Source organism: Helianthus annuus, chromosome 4, assembly GCF_002127325.2.
Source record: "Helianthus annuus cultivar XRQ/B chromosome 4, HanXRQr2.0-SUNRISE, whole genome shotgun sequence".
NCBI lineage: Eukaryota > Viridiplantae > Streptophyta > Magnoliopsida > Asterales > Asteraceae > Helianthus > Helianthus annuus.
In genome coordinates, this window is record NC_035436.2 from 152,357,590 (window position 1) to 152,384,713 (window position 27,124).

The window sequence follows — 27,124 nt, forward strand, 5'->3', positions numbered from 1 at the left end:
AAAGTGATAATTTTATTTTTGATAAATCTATCAAGTCGAAGTTACTCGTCAGCCGTCTCCTACTTATCATTAAGTGTAAATTACAAATTAATGAACTTTATATTTGGGGGTTATTTTCATTCACCGACCTTTACCTTTAATAAGTACTTTGAGTGTTTTTAAAGATCACTTAGTTTTACCATAAACAAAAGCACGTGCTTCTCATGTGAAGGCAAACATGAATTCAATTCATATGAAAATTATATTTTAGATATTATATAAGATTTGCAAAAAAAAGAAATAATTACGTGTCTCTAATTAAACAAATTGTTGAAGCATCTTCTTCAATTCGTTCTCCAAACCCTACGTCGTCTCTTATATACACGCCTCCTCTCCTTATCTTTAACGTCGATAATTCTCTTGATTTGTCAAACACTCCGTCATGGGTTGACATAAGTTTTATATCCGTAAAGCACCCGATCAATTTGAAGTCTCTTAAATATAATATGAAAATCCTCCATCACTCAATCATTTAACTTTATCACTTAGGTAGCGTTCGTTTCATGGAATGAAATGGAATGGAATTAGGAATTTTTTTCTTTGTAAAATTGATCTTGGTTGGGGGAGGGAGGAATTTGAAATCCCATTAATTTCTTTAATCAATGAGATTTGTGACTATTTCAACATTCCTTAGAAATCCTTCACTCTAATGAAGGAATGGAATGGAATGTTGAAATAGTCACAAATTTCATTGATTAAAGAAATTCATGGGATTTCAAATTCCTCCCTCCCCCAACCAAGATCAATTTTACAAAGAAAAACTTCCTAATTCCAATCCATTCCATTCCATGAAACGAACACTACCTTAGAATTTGTTGATTTTTACTATTGTATTAACCGACTTTTGGGGTGTTCATGTGTACCACCAGTAGAAAAGAAAAGGCTCATACATACTTATATAGTTATACATACAATTTTCCTAGGAAAAAGGCTCATACATACTTATATAGTTATATATACAATTTTCCTAGCTTGCACCTGCAGTAGTATATGTTAATGATAAGGCAATTCTGTATAGCATGTTGATGCAATGGACATGTAAGTATGTAACGAATGATTGCGTGTTACACATTCTCTCAAATAATATAATTCTCGAATGTACTATCACTATTTCTGTACATAGGCTGGCCTTGTATCACTTGGGGTTCACGACACTGAAATAATCAACACAAGTAGACTGAAATAATCGAACCTTAATAAAAAATTAAATCTAATGGTTTGGTTTTGCGTTTTTTAATAAAAAACCAGATCTACAATTCGGTTTCGGTTTTGCTATCAACCAAAAAAATAAAAATAAAAACCAAACCGAACCGAACCAATTAAACCCATGGTTCTTTTATGTGATATCAAAACCATATATTTAAACTATTTTGATCTGATGCTAATAAGTAATAACTGATTTTTTTTTTATCAAACATTTTAATATCAAGTATGATTTATGTTTTAATATCCGAAGTTAGAAGAAATACATGCTAATTATTTCTATAATTCTTATATAATATCTAATATAATTTTCATGTAAAATCATGATTCCAAGTTTGTCCTCACATGAGGAGCACATGTCTTTTTTTAGTGCTAAATTAAACAGACGTTATGCTAAAGGTTAGGATTGTTACAATAAGTGATCTTTAAGTACACTCAACGTACCTATTAAAGTTATAAGTCGGTGAGTCTAGATGTCAAGAAAATGAAAAGAGAGTGATTTATAGTGAAAATAGCCATTTATTATAGATGTTTGGGGAGGAACATAGTCGTTTGAAAGTTGAAAATATAGTTACTTTTTTTTGGTCGGGGGATATGAAATTTCAGATTTTAGAAATTTGAAATATAAAACTTATAAAAACAAATACAATTTTAAGTAAATAAATGTTTGAAATTTTCAGATTATAGAAAATTTAAATATAAAACTTAAGAAAACTAATACAATTTTTAGTTAATAAATGTTTGAAATTTGAATAAGTAGTTGTTTGAGAAGAAAATTTAACAAAATATTTTATAAGTTAATAAAAATAAGCTATAGTAAAAACATAGATTATTTAATTTAAAATTTTAAAATTAATAAATGTTTGATTTCCTCCCCTCTCCTCCCTTTCCTCGGCCACACTCCTACCATATCACCCCTCAAAAACTACTAAAAGTATAGCGCCATAAAAAGGATTTAAAAATAAGTGTTAACCATATAGTAACAAGTGTCTAAAGACAATTCAATTAAGAAATATAATTTTGTGTAAGAGAATAAAAAGAATATCCACATGCAAGTCACAAGCTATTTTTCTTTACTTTTTAAATGTCAGTTACTTTTTTATACATCATTTGTTTTTAAAAAAAAAATTATACCACAAAAATCGAGCGTTTTTTTATCTTTAATATTAGTACCTTATTGTTCTAATTTCAAAAAAAATTTGAAAACCCATTTGCGTATTGCAGAATGGACATAACGTAAAACACAAGGAGTATTATTCCATATATAAGTTTACAAGTTTTTGGTGCATAACAACTTGTACATTTTGTGGGTTATTAAAAAAAAAAGAATTGCTTTTTTTACTTTTAACCAAAAGGTTTTTACCTTTTTTCAATTTTAACCCTACATAATTTTTTTTTTAACTTTAACCCAAAACTTTTCATTATTTGCAATTTAACTTCGCAACTTTTGTCACTTATACTTTTCATCTTTCGCAAATTTTCGTTTTACGTATAGTTCTAAATTTTTCGAGTTAATATGACGCAACGTGCATGTATGGTTCAACGTTTTTACCTCTATTTTTCCATGTTTGACAGGTTCGTCGCAACACGCATATCCTAGGTCGAGTCAGTGTTGGTGGTCGATGACGGTTGTGTGACATTAGTACTATTTGACACACTGTTTTACGCCTCGCCGCAACGCGGGGTGTGCTTTGGGGGGTTTTCAAAGAAAAAATGGTTATGCATATGGTTGTCGTAACGTTGGCTTTGGGGGTTTTCCAAAAAAAAAAAAAAAAAACTGATTTTTTTACTTTTCACCCAAAAGTATTTCATAAATTACTTTTAGCCCCAAGTATTTGTTTTTTTTTTTTATTTTAACCCAAACTTTTTATGTTTTGTAATTTATTCTCATAACTTTTTTTTACTTTCAACTTTGATCCTTTATAGTTTTCATTTTCCGCAAATTTTTTGCTTTATGCTTGGTTCTAAATTTTGTGACTTAACACATCGCAACGTGCGTCTTTTGTTTAACGTTTTTACGTTTCGTTCTAAATTTTGCGAGTTAACACGACGTAACGTGCGTGTGTGGGTGAACGTTTTTACATCGTCTATTTTTCCCCGTTTGACAGGTTTAACATAATGTACGGGTCCTAGATTGACTTAGTTATAACTAAAGAATCCCCGCCGCATTGCGGCGGGTCGCAATCCTAGTTAAACTAAAAACATAGTGGAAAGTAAACCAAAAACACAATCGATAACAATAGATAAAACACACAATAAACAACAGACTAAAACACAATGGACATAATGTAAAACACAATGAGTATCAAACTAAAAAACAATAGAAAATAGACTAAAAACACAACTGATAATAACATATAAAAGACATAATGGACAACTGATAAAAGTCACAATGGGCATCAGACTAAAAACACAATGGACAACAACCAAAAAACACAATAAATAACAGACTACAACACAATAAACAACCTAATAAAACACAATGAACAAAAATTAAAACACAATGAACAAAAAAAAAAAAAAATACCATGGACAACATATTAAAACACAATAATCATAACCAATAACACAATATATAGAAAACTCAAATATAAGATCATCTTTAATGTGTCATAAATCGTGTTATAAGTTTTGATAAAAACGCAATGGCCTGGACCCAAATTAACATTGTGTTATAAATTTTGATAATAACACAATGTCTAGAAGCCATAGTAAAAACGTAATGACCAAAACCCAGTTAAAGGCACAATGATCTTAACCTTTAACACAATGCAAAGAAAGCCCAGTAAAAATGAACTTTTTTATTTTATTTTTATATAGCAATATCATACTCATATTAAAGATAAAAAACATTTGTTATTATGGTGATTTAAAAAAAATTAATGTATGAAAAAGTTATGGACGTTTTAATTGATGAGTAAATTGACATGTGTCATGGATGTGAAGAAAGACAGTAAATAAATGCATGATTCCTTTTATACCCTTTCATTCAGTGGCGGAGCTAGACCTTAAAACCAGGGGTATCCCAAAAAATGTTGGGTTAATCGGTTCGTATACGGGTCACGGGTCGGCACGTTATCGGGTCGCCGGTTCACGGATACGGGTTCGCAAAGGATGCGGGTTATTTACGAGTCAAGTTCGGACCGAGTACGAGTCAAGCCGGTTACCGGGTTTCACATGAATGGGTCACACGGGTTGAATGCATGGGCTGCAAGAGTGTTACCGTTGGAGTGGAAGATATTAAACCATTCATTCAAAATATACAACAAGCTTTTCCATTCTCTGCAGTCTGCACATTTTACATATATCTGTGAGTGTGTGTTGTGAGGGCATTTGAGAGGGGCCTGAACCCAACAAACAAAAACTCACAACGAAACGCAGGGACGAATCTGATCAACGAAACGTAGGTTCGAGTTCAAGGCTTTAGGGGCCAAGAAACCGAAAACTCACAATGAAACGCAGGGAAAAATCTGATCAACGAAACGTAGGTTCGAGTTCAAAGCTTCAGGGGCCAAGAAACCGAAAACTCACAACGAAACGCAGGGACGAATCTGATCAACGAAACGCAGGTTTGAGTTCAAGGCTTCAGGGACGAATCGGGACGATGTTTCTGACCTGTTCAGACCTGTTTATGACGAATCGGGACGATGTTTTAGGGGTATCCTTTATATAAAATCGAAAAAAAACAAAAAATTAACACTGCGAACACGACTTTGAGTCGTAGCCCGTGCTATGGCTGGGTATAAGCTGTCTCCGCCCCTGCTTCCATTATTATTATTTTTTTAACTAATCTCAACCCTTCAAATCTTAGATCAATGGACCAAAATCCTTCTTGCCCTTCTTATTTACTTTTCCTTTGTATTTGATCCTAATCCTATAACAACAAACACCTTAAAATCTACTTAGGGGTTGTTTGGCAACTTCTGAATGGTTAAGTGTTGAACGAGTAAAATGTCTAAACTATTAAGAGCCAGTATAATGCTTAACCGTTCAGAGGAAATGTCTAACCATTTCAGATTAGAGGTCTTAACCATTCAGACTCAGTATAATGTTTAATCATTCAGAGGCAAATGTCTGAACCATTCAGACATCTGCTCCCGAAACAAATAGCCTGAACCATTGAGTGCTAAACCAGTAAGATGTGTGATACATTAAGAATCTCATTAAGAGGTAAACAAACAACCCTTTAATGTATTGGTTTGTAAAATTTAAACACTTTAATAAAGATAAAACACTTTACGTCATTAACAGAAATGACATCTAGTGCAACATATATTTGTGTTCTTTTTCAATTTTATTTTATGTTTCTATCTCAATTTTATTTTATGTTTCTATCAAATTCATATGATGCATGTAAGATACCATCCACGTTTCTTTCGGAACTCTCATGACATGTTTGTCTCTATTCGGACCTTTCCTCCTCGTGGGTCCTGAGAAAAACACATGTTACGACTCTTGAATTCGTGAACTTCAAAGATATTAGATTAATTATATAAGGGCTTATTGATCTTTATTTTTCTATGTATTACAATAAACAAATCATAGCTGATCTATTAGTTTGTCTGTATAAATACTAAGTAAAGTATTCGCAGAGTCAAGTCTTGCATGTTCTTTCCAACGGAATTGGACCTAGGAATTTCTGAACATTAAAAACCAATAAAATTAAATTATTAATCTCAATACATTAAATATATTTCTTCAAAGTCAGAACGAGAATATAATTAGAAAATAACCTCGTACTGCTTACGCTAATTCATTAAAGCTATTTTCTTTTCAAATAATTTGGATTATTAACTTGCTCATGAAGTTAAAGAGACTCAATAATAAATCAGTACTCTAGAAACTTAAGAACTGTTACAAATTTTTCCATAAATATAATATAATATATAGGCTTAGGCTATTCGGTGATGGAAGGAAATAAAGGACATGAAGCGCCACATAGCAGTGATTTTTGGAAACAAGGATCTCCCCTTGAGGCCACAAAAAGCACAAGGTGGGAGAGGGCGTGAAAGGGTGACCTGAACCTACATGTAACAATCACTTTTTTTTTTTTTATTTAATTTATGTTAAAAAATAAACAAATCAATAAAATTTAAAAAAATAGTATTAAATTAAGAAATAACATTAATAAAAAAGCATCAATTAAAAAATAACATTAATAAAAAATACAAGTTTTTAATTATCATCTCCGGCATCGTCATTGTTTTGCGGAAGACTCGAAATGTGTTCAACTAAATCGGCTCGAAGGTTGTGATGTATCTGTTTATCACAAATTTCCCGTGCGTTTGATTCACTCGTTTCATCATTGGTGTCTTTAGTATTTGGTTGCGTCTCCCCCCAATAGCACTCGCAAATTAAGCGTCATTTATCCTCCAGGATCATGTTATGTAAAATAATGTATACGTACATCACATTTCTAAATCTAAATTTTTCCATATCTGAGAGATGGAAATGGGTCGGGTTTGGGTCGGGCTTAGGTAATCCCAACCCCAACCCGGTTAGATAAGCTGGTCCCAAAACCCGTTGGGTTTCTATTGGGTATACCCCTGGGTTTCAGGTAAACCTGTTAATTTAAAAAAGCTTACCTGTTGGGTTTACCCAACCCAAAACCCATCGGGTATCTATCGGAAAACTACAAATCAATTATATTTAGTATCATCACAATAAAAATGTATAAAATAACTACATTGTATATGGAATAAAATACCTATATGTAAACGGGTATATCACTAAATACCCAATAAAAAATAAAAACTATTCCCAAACCCGATTATCCGACCCCAAACTTGTTTCAAATATGTCGGGTTTCGGGTTCGATTGCCATCCCTACATAATCCTACACGGTAGGAGTGAGCAAATTCCGGTTCCGACCCTCTAGACTCACGAACCCGAACCACTAGAACTGCATTCAGGAAACTTATAAGTTACATGAGTCGGTTCAAGGTTCTAAGATTTCATGGCTAGATGGTTCCGGATAAGACCCATTGACGTGTGTGTGTGACTATACATATTTATATAATGAACTTTACACACGAACTTGGTTTTAATATTTATAAAAATGATTATACCTTAACATTAAAACACACACAAAAGGACAAGTGTATCCTGTTATATATGTTGTCAAGTATTGGTAAGAACCAGATATCGATCCATGAAACACGGGCGGAATTGAGTACTAAATATTTGTCTTTAATTTACCAGATAAGAAGATATTTGAATGGGTGTTTAACTAAATTATCTAAAATTATATCTAAAACATAATACACTCCAAATATGAAAAACAAATATTATCTTGTTTCACAAACAACCTAAACATGTTATCTATGTCAGATATGTCACAAAAGCACTTGATCTATTTTCCAATTTCAAGACAGTTAGTCATCCGCTAGGAGTTTTCTAACATGATGATTCTTCAGAAAGTTAACGCGATAAACACACGTTAACCACCTAAAATCATTCTATAGCGAGCTATTGATATATATTCATGTGAACCTTTAAAGATAGATTAGTTATCCGCTAGGAGTTTTCTAACCTCACTTATCAAAGAAAGCAATACCGATGCTCACAATACAGCCATGAGGATAAGCATTTAAGTAGATCATATAACAAAATACTTCATCTTACAAGTCTTGATCACAAATCTACCAAGATAGCAATTTCAAATAATCAAACCTCTTCCTTTTAACGTTTAATCTTCGTAAATATCAAGAGGGCTTTAAAGGGTAGGTTGTGGTTCGGGTAGGTGCCAAAATTGGCGAAAAAGCGTAAAAATTATCGGTTTTTCCATTGTTTTTGGCTTAGCAAAAAAAAAAAAACTTTGGTTTTTTTTTTTAAAGTTGAAACTGAGCCATACTTGTATTTTTTATAACCGAACTCTTTACAAAAATAAAGGGTGAAAATAAAAAGGTTTGCGGATGTGGTTGGTTGTTTTTGCAAAAGTATATAGTTTCGCGGGTTTAAAAATGAAAGGGTTAAGACTCAAAGGGATTTATATAAGGAGATGTATTGGGTTATGGGTGAAAAGAAAAATAAAGATTTAAAATGAAAAATGGTTTAATCCTAATGCCTCCATCATTTACTTACTTGGATTTGTGTCGGTAAGGATTTGGAATGTATTGCTTTGGCAAGTTCTAGATTTGTAAGAACCAAACGAGCTATTCACACAAGAAACGAAAAATTGAGCAATTAGTATGGATGTGTATTTGTATGCTAGTAAAGGCTCAAAACTCACTTTTGTGGGAAAAGAGTTATAGTGTAAAAATGTATATATAATCAAATTTTACAAAGATTTGTTATGCCCGCTTTTATAATTTTCTTAATTGGTTCTTTTTATCACGACTCTATCAGGTGTAAATTAGTAAAAACACAACTTTTAGAACTTATTTTACCCAACTAAACCAAAATAAGTAAAAAAAATTAAAAACATTGACAACAAAAAGTTTGGGGTGATTAGCAGTTTTCCAAGGCGAGTTTTGTTTAAGACTTGTTTTTAGGACAACCGATTCAAGGTTTTGACATCCACCCCCACACTTAAATTACACATTGTCCTCAATGTGTTCCAAATATGATTTGTTTTGATTAAATGTGCAAAAAGTGGGTAAAAATAACAATTTTTATGGTTACTGGCACTGCAGCACGGGGGCGTGCTATGGGGACGCGGCCCCGTGGCCAAAGTGTCAGTAACAATGTTAAACAAAAACTTACAGTATGGTGGACACGAAGGCGTGCTGAGTAGGCACGACCTGTGCCACCTTCTCGGCAGAAAACTTTTGACATCAAACAGTTGAGCACGGGGGCGTGCCTGGTGGGTACGGCCCCGTGCTGGAAACACTGATCTGCAGTTTTTGAAGCGAGAGGCTCTAGTTTACGTGCATGGGGTTCCTTTTTCAACGTCCTTCTTCCTCTTTTGGGCATGTTTATTCCTACAAAGATAAAACTTAAAAGAAAGGTATTAAACTAAAGATTACACTAAGATTAAAACTACTTAAAAATGGATAGTCATGGAATGCCTCCATGGTGCGCCACTTTTATAAGGGTCCTTGGCTAGACCCAAAGTCGGTCAAATGTTACCCGAGTGGGATGATTCGCATCCCAAGTTGTATCGTTGAAGGGCGTCGTCTAGGCTTGAGTCAATCGCTTTGATGTATTTGATCGGATCATCCTCTGCTCGTTGTCCCACCTCGAACTTGATCTCCTTGTCACCAACCCTCATTGTTAATCTTCTATTGCTCATGTCCACCATTGCCCGTGCAGTGGCAAGGAAGGTCTTCCTAATATGAGCGGGATTTCGGGTCTTCTTCCATGTCTAAGATTACAAAGTCAGCTGGGAAAACAAATTCACCAACCTTCACCAATAGATTTTCTATGACAACTTGAGGGTATTTTACCGTTCTATCCGCAAGTTGTATGCTCATCTTTGTAGGGTGTGGCTTGCCGAACCTAAGTCGATTGAACATAGAACCCGACATTAGATTAATGCTAGCTCCTAAGTCGGCTAATGCATTGCTTAATGGTGATCCACCAATAGAGCAAGGAATGGTGAAGCTTCCAGGATCGATCTTCTTTTGGGGGAGCTTGTTGAGGATGGCCACTGAGCATTCTTCACTTAAGGTGACTTGTTGAATGGATTCAATCTTCCATTTATGAGTAAGGAAGTCTCTCATGAACTTGGAGTATTTTGGCATTTCAGTGAGGACTTCCACAAAAGAGAGATTGATGTGAAGTTGTTTTAGCAAGCTTATAAATTTAGTGAATTGCTCAACAATATTTTGCCGAAGTAAACGATCGGGGTAAGGGACCGGGGGTGGTTTGGTTGTGTCGGTATTTTGGGGTTGAGTATTTTCTTGGTTATTGGCAATGGGTGTTTTTGTGGGGATTGGATCGGGTTGTTGTGTTGTTGGTTCAATTTCAGGTCATACCTTCCGGTTTCTTAGGTTGATTACGTTTACTTGGGCTTTTGGGTTTGTTTTGGCGTTACTAGGTAAGGCTCCTTGTGATCTCTCGGTGAAATTTTGGGCAAGTTGGCTTACTTGTTTTTCTATACTTTGAACACTAGCCCGTTGGTTTCTAATTTCGGCTTCAGTTTGTAGGAACCTTTCTGAGTAATTTTTATCGGATTCAGAGAAAAGGCGAGTGATGAGATCCTCAAGCCTCTCTCTTCCTCCTTATTGTTGTGGTCGGAAACCTTGTTGCTCATTTCTAGGTTGTTGTTGAAAGTTAGATCGTTGATTTTGATTTTGTTAGTTATTACCCCCCCCCCCGATTCCCTCCAACTAAAGTTGGGATGATTTCGCCACTCAGGAGTGAAAGAGTTACTTGGAGCTCCCGGTGGTCATGGCGGGTTATTTAGGTAATTTACCACTTCCGTTTGATTTTCTAAGTCTTTCATACAACTCCAGTTTTCATGGGGGCCGCCGCATCCTTCGTAAGCCATTACCGATGCCGTTTTGTTTAATTCAAGTTTCTTTATTTTTATAGTGAAGGCTTTGATTTGGGCTTGCAAAGAAGTGGTTTCATCCACTTTACGGGCGCCCAGAGCTATGGATTTTGAGCCCCTAGGAGTGTGCCATTGAAAACTGTTTTGAGGAAGTTCTTCAATTTGATTATAGATTTCCTCGGGATGCTGATTCCCAAGGAGTCCCCCGGAGCCGGAATCAAAGATTTGCCTTGTGTGTGGCAAGAGTCCATTGTAGAAAGTGGACACTTGTTGCCAACGTTCAAAACCATGATGTGGGCATTTCCTCAATAGCTCCTTTAATCTTTCCCCTATCTCGTACAATGATTCCTCGTCTTCTTGAGAGTAGGTGTTCATTTCGGTCATGAGTTTGGCGGTTTTAGCGGGAGGGAAATATTTGTAGAGAAATTTTTGGGCAAGTTCATCCCAAGTGTGCAGAGATCCAATTGGGAGGGTGTTTAGCCAAGCTTTGGCTCGGTCTTTGAAGGAAAAAGGGATCATACGTAGCCGGATAGCATCGTTGGAGGCTCCGTCGATTTAAAAGGTGTCACATATTTCCAAGAAGTTGGTAATATGTAAATGGGGATTTTCATCGGATAGGCCATGAAAAGTGGCGGAATTTTGGAGCATTTGGATTAAGTGTGATTGAAGCTCAAAGTTATTAGCATCAACATTAGGGGGTTAATAGCAGCTCCAAGATTACAGACCATAGGCCGTTGGTAATCCATGAGAGTGCGTTGATCCGCCATAGGGGGGTTTTGGGTCGAGGCTTTTCGTCGGTTGTTAGCTTGAAGTCTTTTTCTCAAAAAGTGCTCGGGTTCATCAAGGGGTACTTTTATGTCTTTTTCGGAGGTGGAGGTCATGAACCAAACTGTATCCCCTGTGAATTATGTCACACCCCTAAAATACCACATGCGGAAACCCCTGCGAGGCATGTGACGTACCAGGATGTAGCCACCAATCACATTGAACTCATAACACGATTACAATGAAAACTTTCATTTATTAAAATAAAGTGTTGCAAAACATTAAATGTAATTCAACGTGTTCAGCGGAAGCATAAATCATTAGTTAAGTATTCCGTAAACGAAGTGTATGAAATCATTAGACTTGTCTCGTGATTCCATGTATCTCGACCCATGACCACTCCAGCCTCCCAGACAGCAAGTTCCACACCAACACATATCTATAACCTGCGAGCATGCAAACCAGTGTATCAGATAACGCTGGTGAGTTCACAGTTTTATAAAAATGTTTGGTTACCAAGTGTTTAATCCAGTTTAATAACAATTCCGAAAGTAATGTTGATAATAACTCGAGTACCATACAAGATGGCTTCCAGATTGTTTTGGCCGTCCCGAATTGCCCCTATCTAAGTATTGGTCATGATTAAGGTCATTAGTTCACGCCTGTCCTCTTAGGTACGGTGTGAGGTTGCCAAGCTTAATAGCGCTATCAACTAATTACCCCGTTACCTCTCAGGTAACTATTCGGTAGAAGATGGGACTTAAGGTGATAGGAAATGAGTGTATTATCCAACATCCCATTTTTACGCAGAAAAGATTTATTCCTCTCAGGAATACCCGATTGATTGTCCCACCCACCGGGACGCATGCTCAAGAGAAGTGAACTCACCTTAAACTGCTCGGTATGTTACGTTACATTACCCGTTCCAAGTTGGTCAACCAAACCCTACCGTGGTTACCAAAGATGATCAGTTTCGTAAACACATATCCAGATCACGTATTCAACAAATCAGATGTAATACCATTGTCATGTAACACATAGCAAATGTTTAGATTTCATACACGTTCATAACACAAGTTCAAGTTCTCAACAGTGGTGACCAATAACATCAGTTTTATAATAATCAAATCACGTATTGTCACAGATTGCATTTACCGCAAGGATCACCGTACATTCACGTAGCAAGTACCCAATTCTCATACAAGTCCACATCCCATGTGCAAATCACATAACAACATTTACAGATGTATTGTTTACTCACACCAGTCCAATGAAGATCCTCATTTCTGGTTAACATTATTATCATGCAACATATAGAATTTACAAACACTAAGGTTCATCATCATATAGCTGTTTCACTAATCTGCTCATTCTGCTCTAATGCAGCATCCCCACGAAGAACCAGTTCTTCGTGGGTTGCCTCCTTGGCGAAGAATCCCTCGGCGAAGAACTGTTCTTCGTCGAGAATGATCATGACGAAAAACCTTAATGGTTCGTCAAGAACGTGTCAACGAAGAATCTATTCTTCATCGTCTTGGGTGTTGATGCACGGAATGTCTGTTGACTGCGTCTATAAAAAGTCTGAAGTCAAGATTGGTCTATAGGGGGTCAAAGTGTAAATATTGAGTGAAATAGAGTTAGGACCGCTTATGTGTCAATGATACATTGTGGACCGCTTTTGTGTCATTGTTATAGTCTTGGACCGCTTATTAGGCAGTAGCCTGGATCGCTTATAGGACAAGTATCCTGGATCGCTTATATGGCATGTCATATAAGCAACCCAAGATCTCTATAAATAGGCTGGAGCGGTTCATATGATAAAAGGATGTATGTGTGTGCTACGGTGCTGAAACTCTGCTGAAATTTTATCAGAAAGCAATATAAACACAAGGAATTGAAAGGATTAGCTGTTGTTACTTTACTTACGTTGATTCCGCCTTCGTATGTAAAGATGAACTACTTCGACTGACTTTTCGGGTCATAGAACGGTCCAACATTGGGGTTTGACGAAGAATCCTCTGGCGAAGGACTAACCTTCATCGAGCCGTGATCTTCGTCGAGGTGTGTTTCGTCGCTGCTCACATTAGACAGTTTCATGATTTCCTAAACGCTAATAACCACCCAGTCAATAACGATTAACTTTCATGATGATCGACCACATCCAAGTGGATTTAGACATTGCATAACACCTTTCATGTAATAGAATCATCACATAAATCAAAATCAAAGATTTACACCCTTAACAGTTTGTCAACACAAGCCATAGCAAAATATTTTTTAGGGTTCTCGATTAGCAGCAATACATTGCGTGACCGTAGATCATCATTCTATCAACCACACAAAATCATGCTGAATCACAATTAGTCTCACGCTAACAAGTATCAATCAAATTATCACCTACACGATCTGAATTAAATGGCATTTAACATGTTTTCTAACAATTACGGATTCACTATAAGCAATATAACATTCATGTAGATCAATAAACAATTATGAGTGCTCCCACGTACAAAATCGATTAGTGGTAGAGTACTTACCAGAAAATGGGGTGCAAGGGGATTTGGTTAAAGCCGAGAAGTGAGGAGAATCGAATAGGAGGGAAGTCTTCATCCAGAGCATCGGGAATTAGGGTTTGCCTTTTATGTGTGTTTTAGATAAAAGAAATCCCCTCACCAGCTTATATACCTATGTATTCGAAACACATGGGCCGAACCCAACTTTTAATTTGTGAATGTTGGGCCGAGGACACTCAAATAGCAAAGGAAGGATGTTTGGCCCAAGTGAGAAGTGTGCGACTCGGCTAGGATGTGCTACCGACTTGTACTTGTATTACTAAACTTATGATCCCAATTGTGTTTAATAGGTTTTGGACTACATACATCCACCAATAATGTTCGCCACCCATTACTTATAATCAAGCCCAATAATCACTCAGATATCGTACACGTAAGTTATATCAGAACTGAACAAGGAAAAAGTCTCTTGAAATTACGATTTGTCACAAATTATGCAGAATTATGTGATTTTCTGCGAACAAAAACAAAATATTACCTGGTCAGAAGATTAGCATGGCCCGGTGCTGTCAAGAAAAAGTTTCTGTTTTCAAGTTCCCAGATACTAGAAGTTTGACACGGCCCTGTGCTCCTGTAAGACGGCCCCGTGTCTCTGTTCCAGTAACAAGAAAACAGCTCTTCCCAGATACTGTAGGTCTGAAACGGCTCGTGTTGATCAAACACGGCCTAGTGTTATTCCTGCAGAAAGTAGAAAATTGGGAGAAAAAGAGGAAAAACTTAAAAAGAAAAAATAAAAAATGATCAGGCCACTGATTTTAAACTTTCTTAAAATCCTTGTGTCCCCGGCAACGACGCCAAAAACTTCATGTATGTGCGGGTGTGTATTGTTTTTAGATATATTTTAGGCACATTTTACTCGCGAATGAAGTTTTAAATTTATAAAACACGATATAGTACTATCACTCTACACACGTTAGGGCAAGTGCACCCATCGCGTACGTAGTTCAGTAATGGCAAGATATCGAGGTCGTCCAAGGACATAAGAGTTTTTAGTACTGGCTTATCATTAACGTCTAATCTAACCAAATCTTGATAAAAAAGTTTTGGAAGTTTTAAAAGGATAAACTAGAAAATAATAATAAAATATAAGGAAAAACAAATAGACAAGAAGGAATCACTTGGTTCCAACTCCTCTTTTATGTATCCTTTAATGATTTCCGCACTTTGGGCATTTTAAGAGATTAACTTTAAGTTATAGTAGTAGGCCCCCTTCTAAGCAGCGTTACCCTCAACCTATTGGTCTGAGTCAGCAGGGATACAGTCCCGCAAGGTTGGATCATCGAAAGATAATTAAGTAAGTTATTAATGCAAAAAGTGGTAGGCCCCCTTCCAGGCAGCGTTACCCTCAACATATTGGTCCGAGTCAGCAAGGATACAATCCTGCAAGGTTGGTTTAATGTTTTAATAGTAGTTTATAGTTAAGGAATTCGAGCGGTTCTTACTTCTCCCGAGGCGGTTAAGATCTACCTCTCGTGAAGTCCTACTAAGCTTGAACCAGGTTCTCGAGGGATCTATACACTGAACGAGACAAGAATTTACCAAATCACCCTTCTAACACCCTTCCAGACAGTTAACGTGCTTTATATAGACCGTAAAGACACGAATGAGTGAATCAACAAACTATGAAGAATGATTAAGTAAAATTCACCTTCAATATACAAAACTAGTTATTAAAGTCATTAATACATAAGCAAATAAAAAGGAGCCAAATGTTGGAAATAAAAAAGTAATACATAAAAGATTTGTCTTCACCAAGTGATGTAAGAGTTTAGCCAAGCATGGCGTTTGTTTGATAAGAACTCTTACGATCGATCTTGCATCCCAAGACTACTACACACTCTAAAAGATGGAAGATGGATGATGGTGTTGGGTGTTGATGTTGTAGTGGTGGCAAGTGAGAGAAGTGGTTTGCCAAGGGATGGGTTGGAATGAAACCAAGCACCCCTATTTATAGCTGAAAGCAGACTGTCAACACCGCCCTGTGGCCTTCATTCTCTCTCTTCTTCATTAACTACAGTGTCAGATCTTGTACTAACGCGACCCCGTGTGTCAAGGGACGACCCGTGACAATTGTACTTGCTGTACTATCTCATATTCTACGAATCTTAGAGTTGACCATTTCCCGTGTTGATTTGGCATAGCCCCGTGTTGATTTTTCTGGTTCGTCTTTTCTTCTGCAGGGAATCTTGACTGGGCACGACCCATGCCTGGTGGGCAAGGCCCCGTGTTAGAACTTATGTTCTTGTTATTTTTGTTGGTTTGGATGTGGATGGGGGCTTGGCTAGTTGTGTCAATACTTCTTCTTTGCATTTATGTTGGTTTCTGCTATTAATTTGTTCTTTTTGTGCGTTTAAGCTCTTTTGATCTTGTAAATTACAAAGAAACAAAGAAACAAGCTTTTTCCAACATTAGTACTGATAAAGGGTTGATTTTACGCTGTATTTGATATAATTTATATGTTGTGTTTTACACACATCATTAACTTTTGGGGGTTTGGGGTTAGGAATATCAAGATCAAATGAAGGTGGAAATCATTTTTGTTCTGTAGTACCACCGAGTTTAGTTTAAGATCTAGTTGAATTGTGGAGTTTTTATGTTGAAAAAGAAGCAAGAATCATTAATCTTGAAAGGAATAGTGGTCCCGTTTTTCATAGGGTGGTGCAATGGTGCATAGTTTAAGGACTTGGGTGGTTAAATATTGGGGTTCTTGATTGTCTTTGGAAGTTTTGTTGTTTGAAGTTGTGGAAAATGAAGCTCTGTGTGTTGGTTCCGGCCCAAAAATTGCCCAAAGGTTTGTATTTTAGGAGAGTTCACGGTTTGTTTCAGACCGCGAAAGCATACAAACCGGTCTCCACATTGGTTTCACGGTTGGTTTTTTCTAAACTTTTGGTCGGTTGGTTTCAAAATTTTAAATCCATATTGAATGTTTGTTATTTTATGGTTTATACCAAAAATCGGCCTTAAAAAACCAGACCGGACCGTATCTTCCTTTTTTTAGTAAATAAATATACATATACACACATAAAAAATAAAATGTTGTTTGCTGCCAAATGTGAAATAGAGCTCCCATCTTCATCTGAAAAAGGAGCCAGCCTTTTCATGACTAAATTCATATTTTCACAAAGTATAATATATAGGTTTCCTTTGAACCCACCTCGTGGTCATCTTTTTCATCTCATTCAGTTTTCATTCTCCTCTAACAGATTTACTATGTTTAGCTATTTTGATATAGTTTTAGGCAACTTGTTTTATGATTGGTTTGGACAACTTTTTGCTTGTTTGTGAACATAACTATTGGTGTTGTGTCTGTTGAAAATTTGTCACACCCTGCAAAATCAGAGTTGGTGTAATCTGACTGGTATCTTCATTGTACAACGGAAGTATAAGATGCTAAGACTTCCAGAAAGTGAATGCCCGCTAAGCACTCGAATCCACATGGGTTCTCCTATTCCAACCATGCCATAAATTGAATGTGTACCTGAGAATAAACATGCGAAAAATCAACATTTACTTGGCGAGTTCATAGTTTGTTTGAAAAAGATTTGGAATAAATCTTTTTGGTAACCAGTTTAAATAGTGTTGAGAAAACGTAATAAAATCATTTTCCTCGACATGTCATTTGAAAACTTTGTATTTGTAAAACTTGTTTAACCGTCAATTCCCGTGTAATACAAAGACAACATGACCGCATGAGCCTATAACCCACCTCGATCTAGAGAGTGTCTCGAGAAACCGTTTAGCCAAGATGATAGACTAGCAAGCGATTATAGTTCCGATATGTAGCAAGGACTTCCCTGTATAGTTTTAAGAACCCTACGACTCTTACGGTTGAGAAGAGGACAATCCAGTCCTTTCGTTTGTATGTAGGACAATCTAGTCCTTGTGTCTGTAAGCAGGACAAACCAGTCCAGCTGTTCTTAAGCAGGACAAACCAGTCCCCTTATTTGTATGCAGGACAAACCGGCCCCGGTGTTCGTAAGCAGGACAAACCAGTCCCCTTATTTGTATGCAGGACAAACGAGTCCCGTTGTAGCTAGGACAATCCCGTCACTAGTCATGAAACTCATGTATGTTTCGAAAATACGCGTGTGTTTCGTAAAACCGGTATGTTTATCATAAACCTTTTGTAAACCATTTGAGTTCGCTGAAATTCATTTGCAACAGATTGAGAAATATGAATTTTCATTCATCGAAATATTGTGTACTTTTGCAAAACTTGCAAGTCTTTCCACCCCCGAAAACATTTATAAAAATGTAAAATCATAAAAAGTGGGGATTATGAACTCACATCGATATCATTGTGCAAAGCTAGCATAATATGATCCATAATGTCGTTTCCAAAACGTAAACTCGCTAGCATGCAATCTATAACATTCATATCGAGGAATAAACTTATAAGTTTCAACTAAAATGTAGTTAAACTACATGTCAGCGAGCTCTACCGAATCGCTAACCGAATAATTCGATGGGAAGATGTTAACTTGATGGAAACGAATAGGATATCCTTGTTAAGTTCCATTTGTAGTCGGTGAGAAACACTAAGTTTTGGAAGCACTTATTTTCCAAGAGGTTTAGTATTTATATATTTATATAGAAATATAAATGTATTTATGGAATCGTGTTCGTTGTTCCGAATGGTCGTGTGTGTACGTAAACAAGTTTTTGTATAAAAATAATACATGTCGTAAACTTGTAATAAGCATTTGTACGGTTTCCAAGTAGTCATCATGCATGTAGATAAACGTTTGTGAATTTAACTATATATATATATATATACATATACATATTTGCATATATAAATAAACGTTGTGTAGTCGCGATAGTAGTCTCGCGTCTCATAGATCATTATCGAAATAATTATATAGTTGTTCGTTTGTGATAATCGACTCTCGTTTGTTTGTTAACATTTGCGCATCAGTAATCTGTTCTGCGTAGGTTATCTACTCAAATAAATAAAATTATATGGATAATAACGTTTGCCCGAGTGAATAGTCATAGTTCGTACGTAAGGACCTTTATTGGATTTTTGTATAAGTGTACCAAAGGCCTTAAATGCGTGTTTCCAAAACATCTCACAATTTTGCTTACTGTATGTAACTGTTTCGTGGACCGTGTATAAGATGCAACACTAGCGTATGTTAGAAACCAAAATGTTGACTCATTGTTTCGGCAACGGTTGGAACCCATTTTCGAAACCTAGGCGTTCTGTATGTAATCAAAGTCTTAATTATTTATGTCCCCAGAAAAAAGTGAGGTTAAAGCCTAGGTATCTCTACAAAAACCTAATTCGCTAAAACCTATAGCTCTGATACCAGTCTGTCACACCCTGCAAAATCAGAGTTGGTGTTATCTGACTTGTATCTTCATTTCACAACAGAAGTATAAGATGCTAAGACTTCTAGAAAGTGAACGCCCACTAAGTACTCAAATCCCCATGGGTTCTTCTATTACAATCGTGCCATAAATTGAATGTGTAACCTCAGAAAGAAGATTCGAAAAATCAACATTAAGTTGGGGAGTTCATAGTTTGTTTGAAAAAGATTTGGAATAAATCTTTTTTGGCAACCGGTTTAAATAATGTTGAGAAAACGTAATAAAATCATTTTCCTCGGTATGTCATTTGAAAACTTTGTATTTGTAAACCTTGTTTAACTATCAATGCCCGCGTACGACAAAGAGAACATGCCCGCATTAGCCTACAACCCACCTTGTGCTAGAGAGTGCCTCGCCAAACCATTTATTCAAGACGGTAGACTAGCTGACAGTTATAGTTACGATATGTAGCGAGGACTTTACTGTACAATTTTAAGAACCCTACGACTCTTACGGTTGAGTAAAGGATAACCCAGTCATTTCGTTTGTATGTAGGACAATCCAGTCCTTGTGTTTGTATGTAGGACAAAACAGTCCCGTTGTTCATAATTAGGACAAACCAGTCCCCTTATTTGTATGCAGGACAAACCAGCCCTGTTGTTCTTAAGTAGGACAAACTAGTCCCCTAATTTGTATGCAGGACAACCCAGTCCCCTTGTAACTAGGACAATCCTGTCACTAGTCATGAAACTCATGCACGTTTCGAAAGTACGTGTATTTTTGTAAAACCGGTATGTTTATCATAAACGTTTCGTAAACCATTTGAGTTTGTTGAAATTCATTTGCAACATGGTTTAGAAATATGAATTTTCGTTCATCGACATATTGTGTACTTTTGCAAAACTTGCATCTCTTTCCACCCCCGAAAACATTTGTAAAAATGTAAAATCGTAAAAAGTGGGGGTTATGAACTCACCTCGATATCCTTGTGCAAAGCTAGCATAATATGATCCATAATGTCGTTTTCAAAACTTAAACTCGCTAGCATGCAATCTATAACATTCCTATCAAGGAATAAACTTATAAGTTTCTACTAAAATGTTGCTAAACTACGTGTCACCGAGCTCTACCGAATCGCTAACCAAATGATTCGATGGGAAGATGTTAACTTGATGGAAACAAATAGGATATACTTGTTATGTTCCATTTGTAGTCGGTGATAAACACTAAGTTTTGGAAACACTTAGTTTCTAAGAGGTTTAGTATTTATTATTTATATAAAAATATAAATGTATTTATGGAATCGTGTTAGTTGTCCCGAATAGTCGTGCATGTATGTAAACAAATGTTTGTATAAAAATAAGACACATTATAAACTTGTAATAAGTATTTGTACGGTTTTCAAGTAGTCGTCATGCATGTAGATAAACATTTGTAAATGTAACTATATATATATATAAAAGACTTATTATGTACTATTTTTTTAAACATCACACTCTGTCGTGCTGATTATTATTTGATAGAATCCAAATTATATTTAAAAAAAAAACAAAAAAAGATAGCACTTCTTAAAACATTATAGAAGTTGCCAATAAACCAATTGGCCAATAAACCCTATAGAAAAACTGCAAGTGTATAAAAGTTAGATACACATAATTTTTACAAGAAATATGTTGTGACGTGAGTACAAATTGATACACAAACTTGTTGCATAGTTATGACTACCTACGAAAATAATAAACTAATAATTTTGTTACTATATATGAAATTTACAAGAAAGGGCTTAAAGTTTCAACTAATTTACAAAGATTTTTTCTTAATTTTTTTTGGACAAAGATTACAACCACCAAACGAAAGAACATTCACCATGAAGCAGCAGTACCATTTTCCGATATCATCAAGAGTTGTTCCAAATAATCAGCACCCAAGTCCTCCAGAACCATCGTCGTCTTCTTCTCTCGGCCTGTGACTTTATCTTTTCTTTTACTCTTCTGACAGTGTCGCTTCTTAAGCACGACCGCGGGCGAACACCCTTCTTCAAAACCATACTTCATCTTCTTCAGTGATTCCTTTACTCTCTCCACCGGAAAATTCAACAACGCCAACGACCCTCTCATCGTATACGCGGCTTCATCATATGCCATAGCAGCCTCTTCCGCGCTATCAAACGTCCCCAGCCAAACACGGACACCGTGCCTTGTGGAATCCCTTATCTCCGCAGCGAACTTTCCCCATGGACGTCGCCTAACGCCTCGGTATGACTTGTTGGTGTTGGCTTTTAGTTTATTAGCAGGTTCGTCGTCCTTGACTTGATGATCTAGATCAACAATTGCTGCAACTGCAAGCATGTCAAAAAGCAGTATATCCTGGGAGTTGTTGAGATGGAGTGAATTATCTTGCCGGAAAATACGCTTATCTTGGGATAATGAAGAGTCCTGTGAGTTATTGAAGCTCAGGTGATCATGAGTGTAGGAAGCATCCATTGAAACTTTTCTTGCAAGAGTGCTGCTAGAAGTGTTTCTAGGACAAGCTTTATATTACTTCAACAGAAGTTCCAAATTAATCAACTTTTCAACTGCTTGTTTAATGTTTATCTATTTGTGATCATTTTTCTATTCATTCAACGTTTAATTACTATTAACTACGAAAAAACATATAGTGTTAAATAAAGATACCATATTAAATAATATAATATGATGAATGATGATGTATATTTCACTATAAATATTAGTAGAAATGGAGATTTTCCTTACGATAAACCCTACCGTAGATAAATATTTATAATAACTAGTGTTAAGCTCCCCCTTCTACCGTGTTAAGTAGCAACTAAACCACGACTAATATCAGGAAAAATTGCAAAACAAAAACGCGATTTTTTAGCACAAAGTGACTCATGTGACGTAAAACTTTGACGAAGTCGAATTCATACTGAAACTTATTAAAAAAGTCAAGAGGGTCAAAGAGATATATCGTATTAAAGTTTTAGAAAATGGGGGGGGGGGGGGAGGGGGCAAAGTTGAGGGGAAGGAAAACAAAAACACAGAAGAAAAAGATTTACATCAAAACGTAAACCAACTTATATTTATATTGGTACATATACATAAATAAACAAGTAAAACTCGAGAGAGTAGAAATGAAATTTTACAAGAACATTGAGAGGTTGTGTTAATGTTGAAAGTTAAGGAATTTAAAAAAAAAAGCAAATAAAAAAAAAACAAATTAGTGACAAAATAGTCACTATTCATTAATATGTTGTAAATTAACATATACTAGTGGGATACCCCGTGCTATGCCGCGGGAATTCAATATGTCTTAGTTTGGTTCTTTACATTACTAGCACTCGTTAAAGCAACTGAAAGAGAAATCTCCAAAAATTAAAATCTTGATATGTCCAAAAAGATATTGACACGTATTTTACATCGATCGAAAACCATAATAACATATATCAAATACCAGTTCTGGTAACACCAATACCGGTACCAATGTTGCACGGTTGGAATTGGTTCGTCATGGTTGCGGCACTAGCATAAATTAAGATTAAAAAAAAATACACTATTTTGAATACAAATTTTTACCGGAATACCTAGCAAACAAAATTACACAAAGTGATGTGTTCAGATTTTTTTTAAAAGTTAACGAAAACAAAATATTAAGAAAGCCGGATTAAATAACATAAAAATAGATTAAAGACATATAATACAAATACCGGTACTTATTCCAATAACATTAGTATCGATATCAAAATATTATAATTTTTAAATTATGTAATTTTTAGTTAGTTTTAAATTAATACTAAGTTAGTGAAATTTCTAAGAAATATTGGACTTTAATAATCCCAACTATTCGTTGTTGGCGCCAACAATCCAACTTCAAAAATAACAACTGGCAGTTCCAATTATTAACATTTTGGCCTCCAATCAATGTTGACAAACAGAACCCTAACGACGTTAGGCTCTGGTCGCCGGAAAAACGTTTTTCGCTGTGAAGGGGTATGGTCACAAATCTCGCACCATGCTTGGGCACGAGTGACCATATCCCGGTTCGTTGCCCCTACTGACAAGGATTCACCTGCGATCGTGCAGACACGCGCGAACCCAGTTGACTTTCCCAATCGGAGAAGGAGAAGACTTACCTTGTGTATGAAAATGGGTTTTTCGTCACTACAAGGGATGCGGTTACCCCACATAGCAATGCGGCCCAAAACCGCATCCTGTTGTCCCACAAGTGGCACTACCACTTTGACTTCAGTGACAAAGCCAACATGTGGTGTGTCCAGGTACTGACGGCGGTCAACTGCCAGCCCACATGCATGAAAAGCTGGCAGACGGACATACAACCGCAGCAGGACGTGGCATCACCTTAGGAAGCGTCCAACACTTCTGTGACCTGCGCTTCTGACACACCTACAAAAGGCTATGCGCTGTGAGTCTAGCGACTCGATTACCCTCATTCGTTCTTCGGCTATAAATACCCATCCCGAACCAGGTTTGAGATAATGCTAATCTGCTCTCTCTCTCTCTCTCACATACTACTCAAACACACACTTTTCTCTCAGGTATGTACAGATTTCAATATCAGATCAATTCACTTGTGTTCAGTTGTTCAAATTTCAGGTAGTTGATCCTGTGAAACGGATGGACGGAGGAGGTTGTTGTACGGATGTACGGAGGAGGTTGTTGTACGGATGGATGGAGGAGGATCATCGATGGTGATGAACGACGGAGACGATGCGATAATCCGACCAATGAGGAGATTATTACGCATTATCTCACGCCGAAAGTTGTTGATCGGAGATTTACTGCTAGTGCTATTGGAGAAGTTGATCTGAATAAGTGTGAACCATGGGATTTGCATCGTAAGTTGTTCAAATCACTTGATTGATAACTCGTTCGATATGTTTTAGTTGAGCTGATTATAATTGTGAAGTGTTGAGTTTGTTGAAATGTTTGAGAGAGATAACAGATAGGTAGATATTAAAGGTTTTATGTTTTATATTTTACAGAAATAGTCCCTTTTTATAATTTATTTACTCAATAGTCCCTGAGAATATAAAATGACAAGAATACCCTCATGTGCAAGACACATAACCATATTTAACTAAAAGCTCTAACTGGGTTTGGCCTAAAGGACATAACGTGCAAGATTTTGGAAGGTTAAGGACATCGCCTGTAAACTTTTGGAGAAAAGGAAAGCGCCTGCAATTTGGTGTAAACATAAAGGACAAAACTTGTAATTTACTCTTATAAATGTCAAAAAGTATTGAATGGTGAGTGGGGTTTGACTCTTAGAAAAGGGGTATTGCATTTTAATAGTCCTAAGTTTTATCTTTTGTAGGCCGATAATAATTCCAACTATAAAAATGTAAGGCCTCCTAATCCAAGATCTCACTCAGCTAAAGCCACCAACAGGTGTGCGGAATCCACCTGATGATTAACCACTGCAGATGAAACACTAGTATGTAAGGATTTGTAAGAGAAATCAAGAATACACTGAGTATTCTTGATGATGAAGATGAATGACGTCACTCACACAAAGCAGCCGCCAGCCAAAAACACACACAATGATTAGGGTTAGGTGCACAGAATTTCACACAGAATCGCCGCCTTGTCTATTCCACATAAAGGTATATATACAAGGCAAAACCCGGACTTTCAAGACAAACTAGAAAGCCCGGACAAAACATACTACACAAAGCTCAGACCTTTTGAACTAGACAAAACTCAGACAAAAGGCTATACAAACAAAACTCTGACCTTAGTTCTATACAAAACTCAGACAAAGGCCTATGCTAAAACATGGACAAAATGTCCAAGGATAAACTTGGGACTATCTTTCAACAAATGTACAATAAAGACCCTAATAAATGGGAGACATGCACTTATCACCTAAAGTGCATTAACAAACTCCCCCTTGATCAGTGCATGGTCTTCATTGGACTTGAAATCTTCATACTCTCTTCGAGAAGCTGCTTCCTGCCCAGACCTTGTTCTTCACACAGAACTGAACCACCTTGATGAACTGGTACGCTAGAACACGATCTTCTTCATTGTATTTTAGGGGCAGGCGCTGAAGCTTCTTTAGATGTGCTTCCCTCAGGTTGGCAAGCCAAATTGGATCCAGAATCTTAGCAATCTCAACCGTCACCTTCTTTTCAGTAATCACGGCTTCCCCTGTCTTCCCATGGAGATACCAATAACCTATTTTGTCGAATTTATCGAGATCAAACTTTCGCATAGGAATTTTACGAAGGCAACTCGCTGGAGGGTAAACCATCTTCCATTCTTCTTTACCAGTGAACTTGTTTAAGTACTTAAATCCTCGACAGACTGCAGGCTTGAACATTTTCCACTTACTCTCTCGACTCTCAGCAACGAGATGAGGAATCAATCCTCTGATACTAGCAACATTTGTATGGTTGTTGAGATCGAGCTGAGCAATGTGATGGAGATCACGTGCTGGAAGAGTCCGAAGATCTTTAGCCCTTGGCCTGAAGTATTGAACCCCATCGGTCCTTTTGATCATTACCAGGCCGTGCTGCTCATCGAAATCCCAACTTCGAATCTGTCCCGAGTACTCACCTTAGGTGATAAGTGCATGACTCCCATGTTACCAATGAAAGGATGAAGAGAAAGTTGAAACACATACCTTGAAGAGGATTTGATGTTCTAATCTCAACAAAACAAGAACTTGCAAGATGAAAGTAGAAGTATGGAGGTGAAGGAGAAGGTGTCAACAAGGTTTGGAAGAAGGAAAACATCTGAGGTTTGAAAAGAAGAATAGTGATAATGAAGAAGGAGAAATCGGACATAAGGGGTATTAAAACTCGGTCAAGGGTTTGAGTTATAAAACTCGGACCACTTACCATTGAAAACTCGGGCCGGGGGTCATAAAAGTCGGACCGCAGACTGCAAATTTTTTTTGTTTTTTAGATAAAATTCGGATTCTTCAAGGTCGGTCCATGTTGACAAAAGTCGGACCAAGGTAAAGAATAAAAGTCGGACAAAGCCACTAAGGCCGAGGTTTGGTCCACGGTTTCCTTTTAATGATCGGACCAAGTTAAGCTAAATTTTCCACTTATACCCCTAAACTTCTCTCAACTCAACCTTTGATATAACATTTGAAATTTTCAAAGAACAAATCTTTTTCTTGGGATGGAAGAATTTTACTGCTTGGAACAGAATTTATCGACTTCCTTACCTGATGAAATTTATCACACACACTTAGATGAATCTCACACGACCGATTTTTCATGAGAAAACTTATTTTAAACTTACCAAACTTGATATTTGATACTTTATTAAATAATTTTCACAACCCTAGAGTATTTTTAATAAGATAACTCGCACATAGAAACAAGAAACCAAAATCTTTTTGTGGTTTTTCAATTTGAACTAAATTAAAGAGGTTAAACCTAAGAACATATTTACACTAATTATCTTTTTGTGAAATCGGAGCAAAGGAATCATATCGGTTTTACTGTCAGTACCCAACACAAGAACCATAGCATTTTAGCTTTAATCTTTTAGAATGATGTTGACAGTTCAAGACGTTCAACGGTATTGTGGTCCACTTAAGTTTTAGCACGCTTTCGAACAGTGTATTCGAGATATGAAATTAGTGTATTAATAGTTGACAGTAACTATGTTTACCCACCTCAGAATATACTCTCGTATCAAGGTATGCACGAGAGATCATCTTACTGGTGAGTATACCGTTTATCATCTGTTTTTGACGTATAAGCTAATGTGAGATACTCACTTATTTGGAATTGAAAACAATTACTTTGTGATAGAAT

General features: G+C 36.5%; 2 protein-coding genes across 2 annotated transcripts; both read right to left on the reverse strand.

The window, feature by feature from the left end:
- Positions 1-9,301: 9,301 nt before the first annotated feature.
- LOC110933713 lies at positions 9,302-9,926 on the reverse strand. Its single transcript, XM_022176921.1, has 2 exons — positions 9,630-9,926; positions 9,302-9,547 (listed from the first exon to the last, which is right to left on the reverse strand). Exons 1-2 carry the CDS (start codon positions 9,924-9,926, stop codon positions 9,302-9,304), a joined length of 543 nt encoding a protein of 180 aa, XP_022032613.1.
- An 11,146-nt stretch (positions 9,927-21,072) lies between these two features.
- LOC110934900 (ethylene-response factor C3) lies at positions 21,073-21,817 on the reverse strand. Its single transcript, XM_022177617.2, has one exon. It carries the CDS (start codon positions 21,810-21,812, stop codon positions 21,192-21,194), a length of 621 nt encoding a protein of 206 aa, XP_022033309.1. The 5' UTR covers positions 21,813-21,817; the 3' UTR covers positions 21,073-21,191.
- Between the last annotated feature and the right edge of the window lie 5,307 nt (positions 21,818-27,124).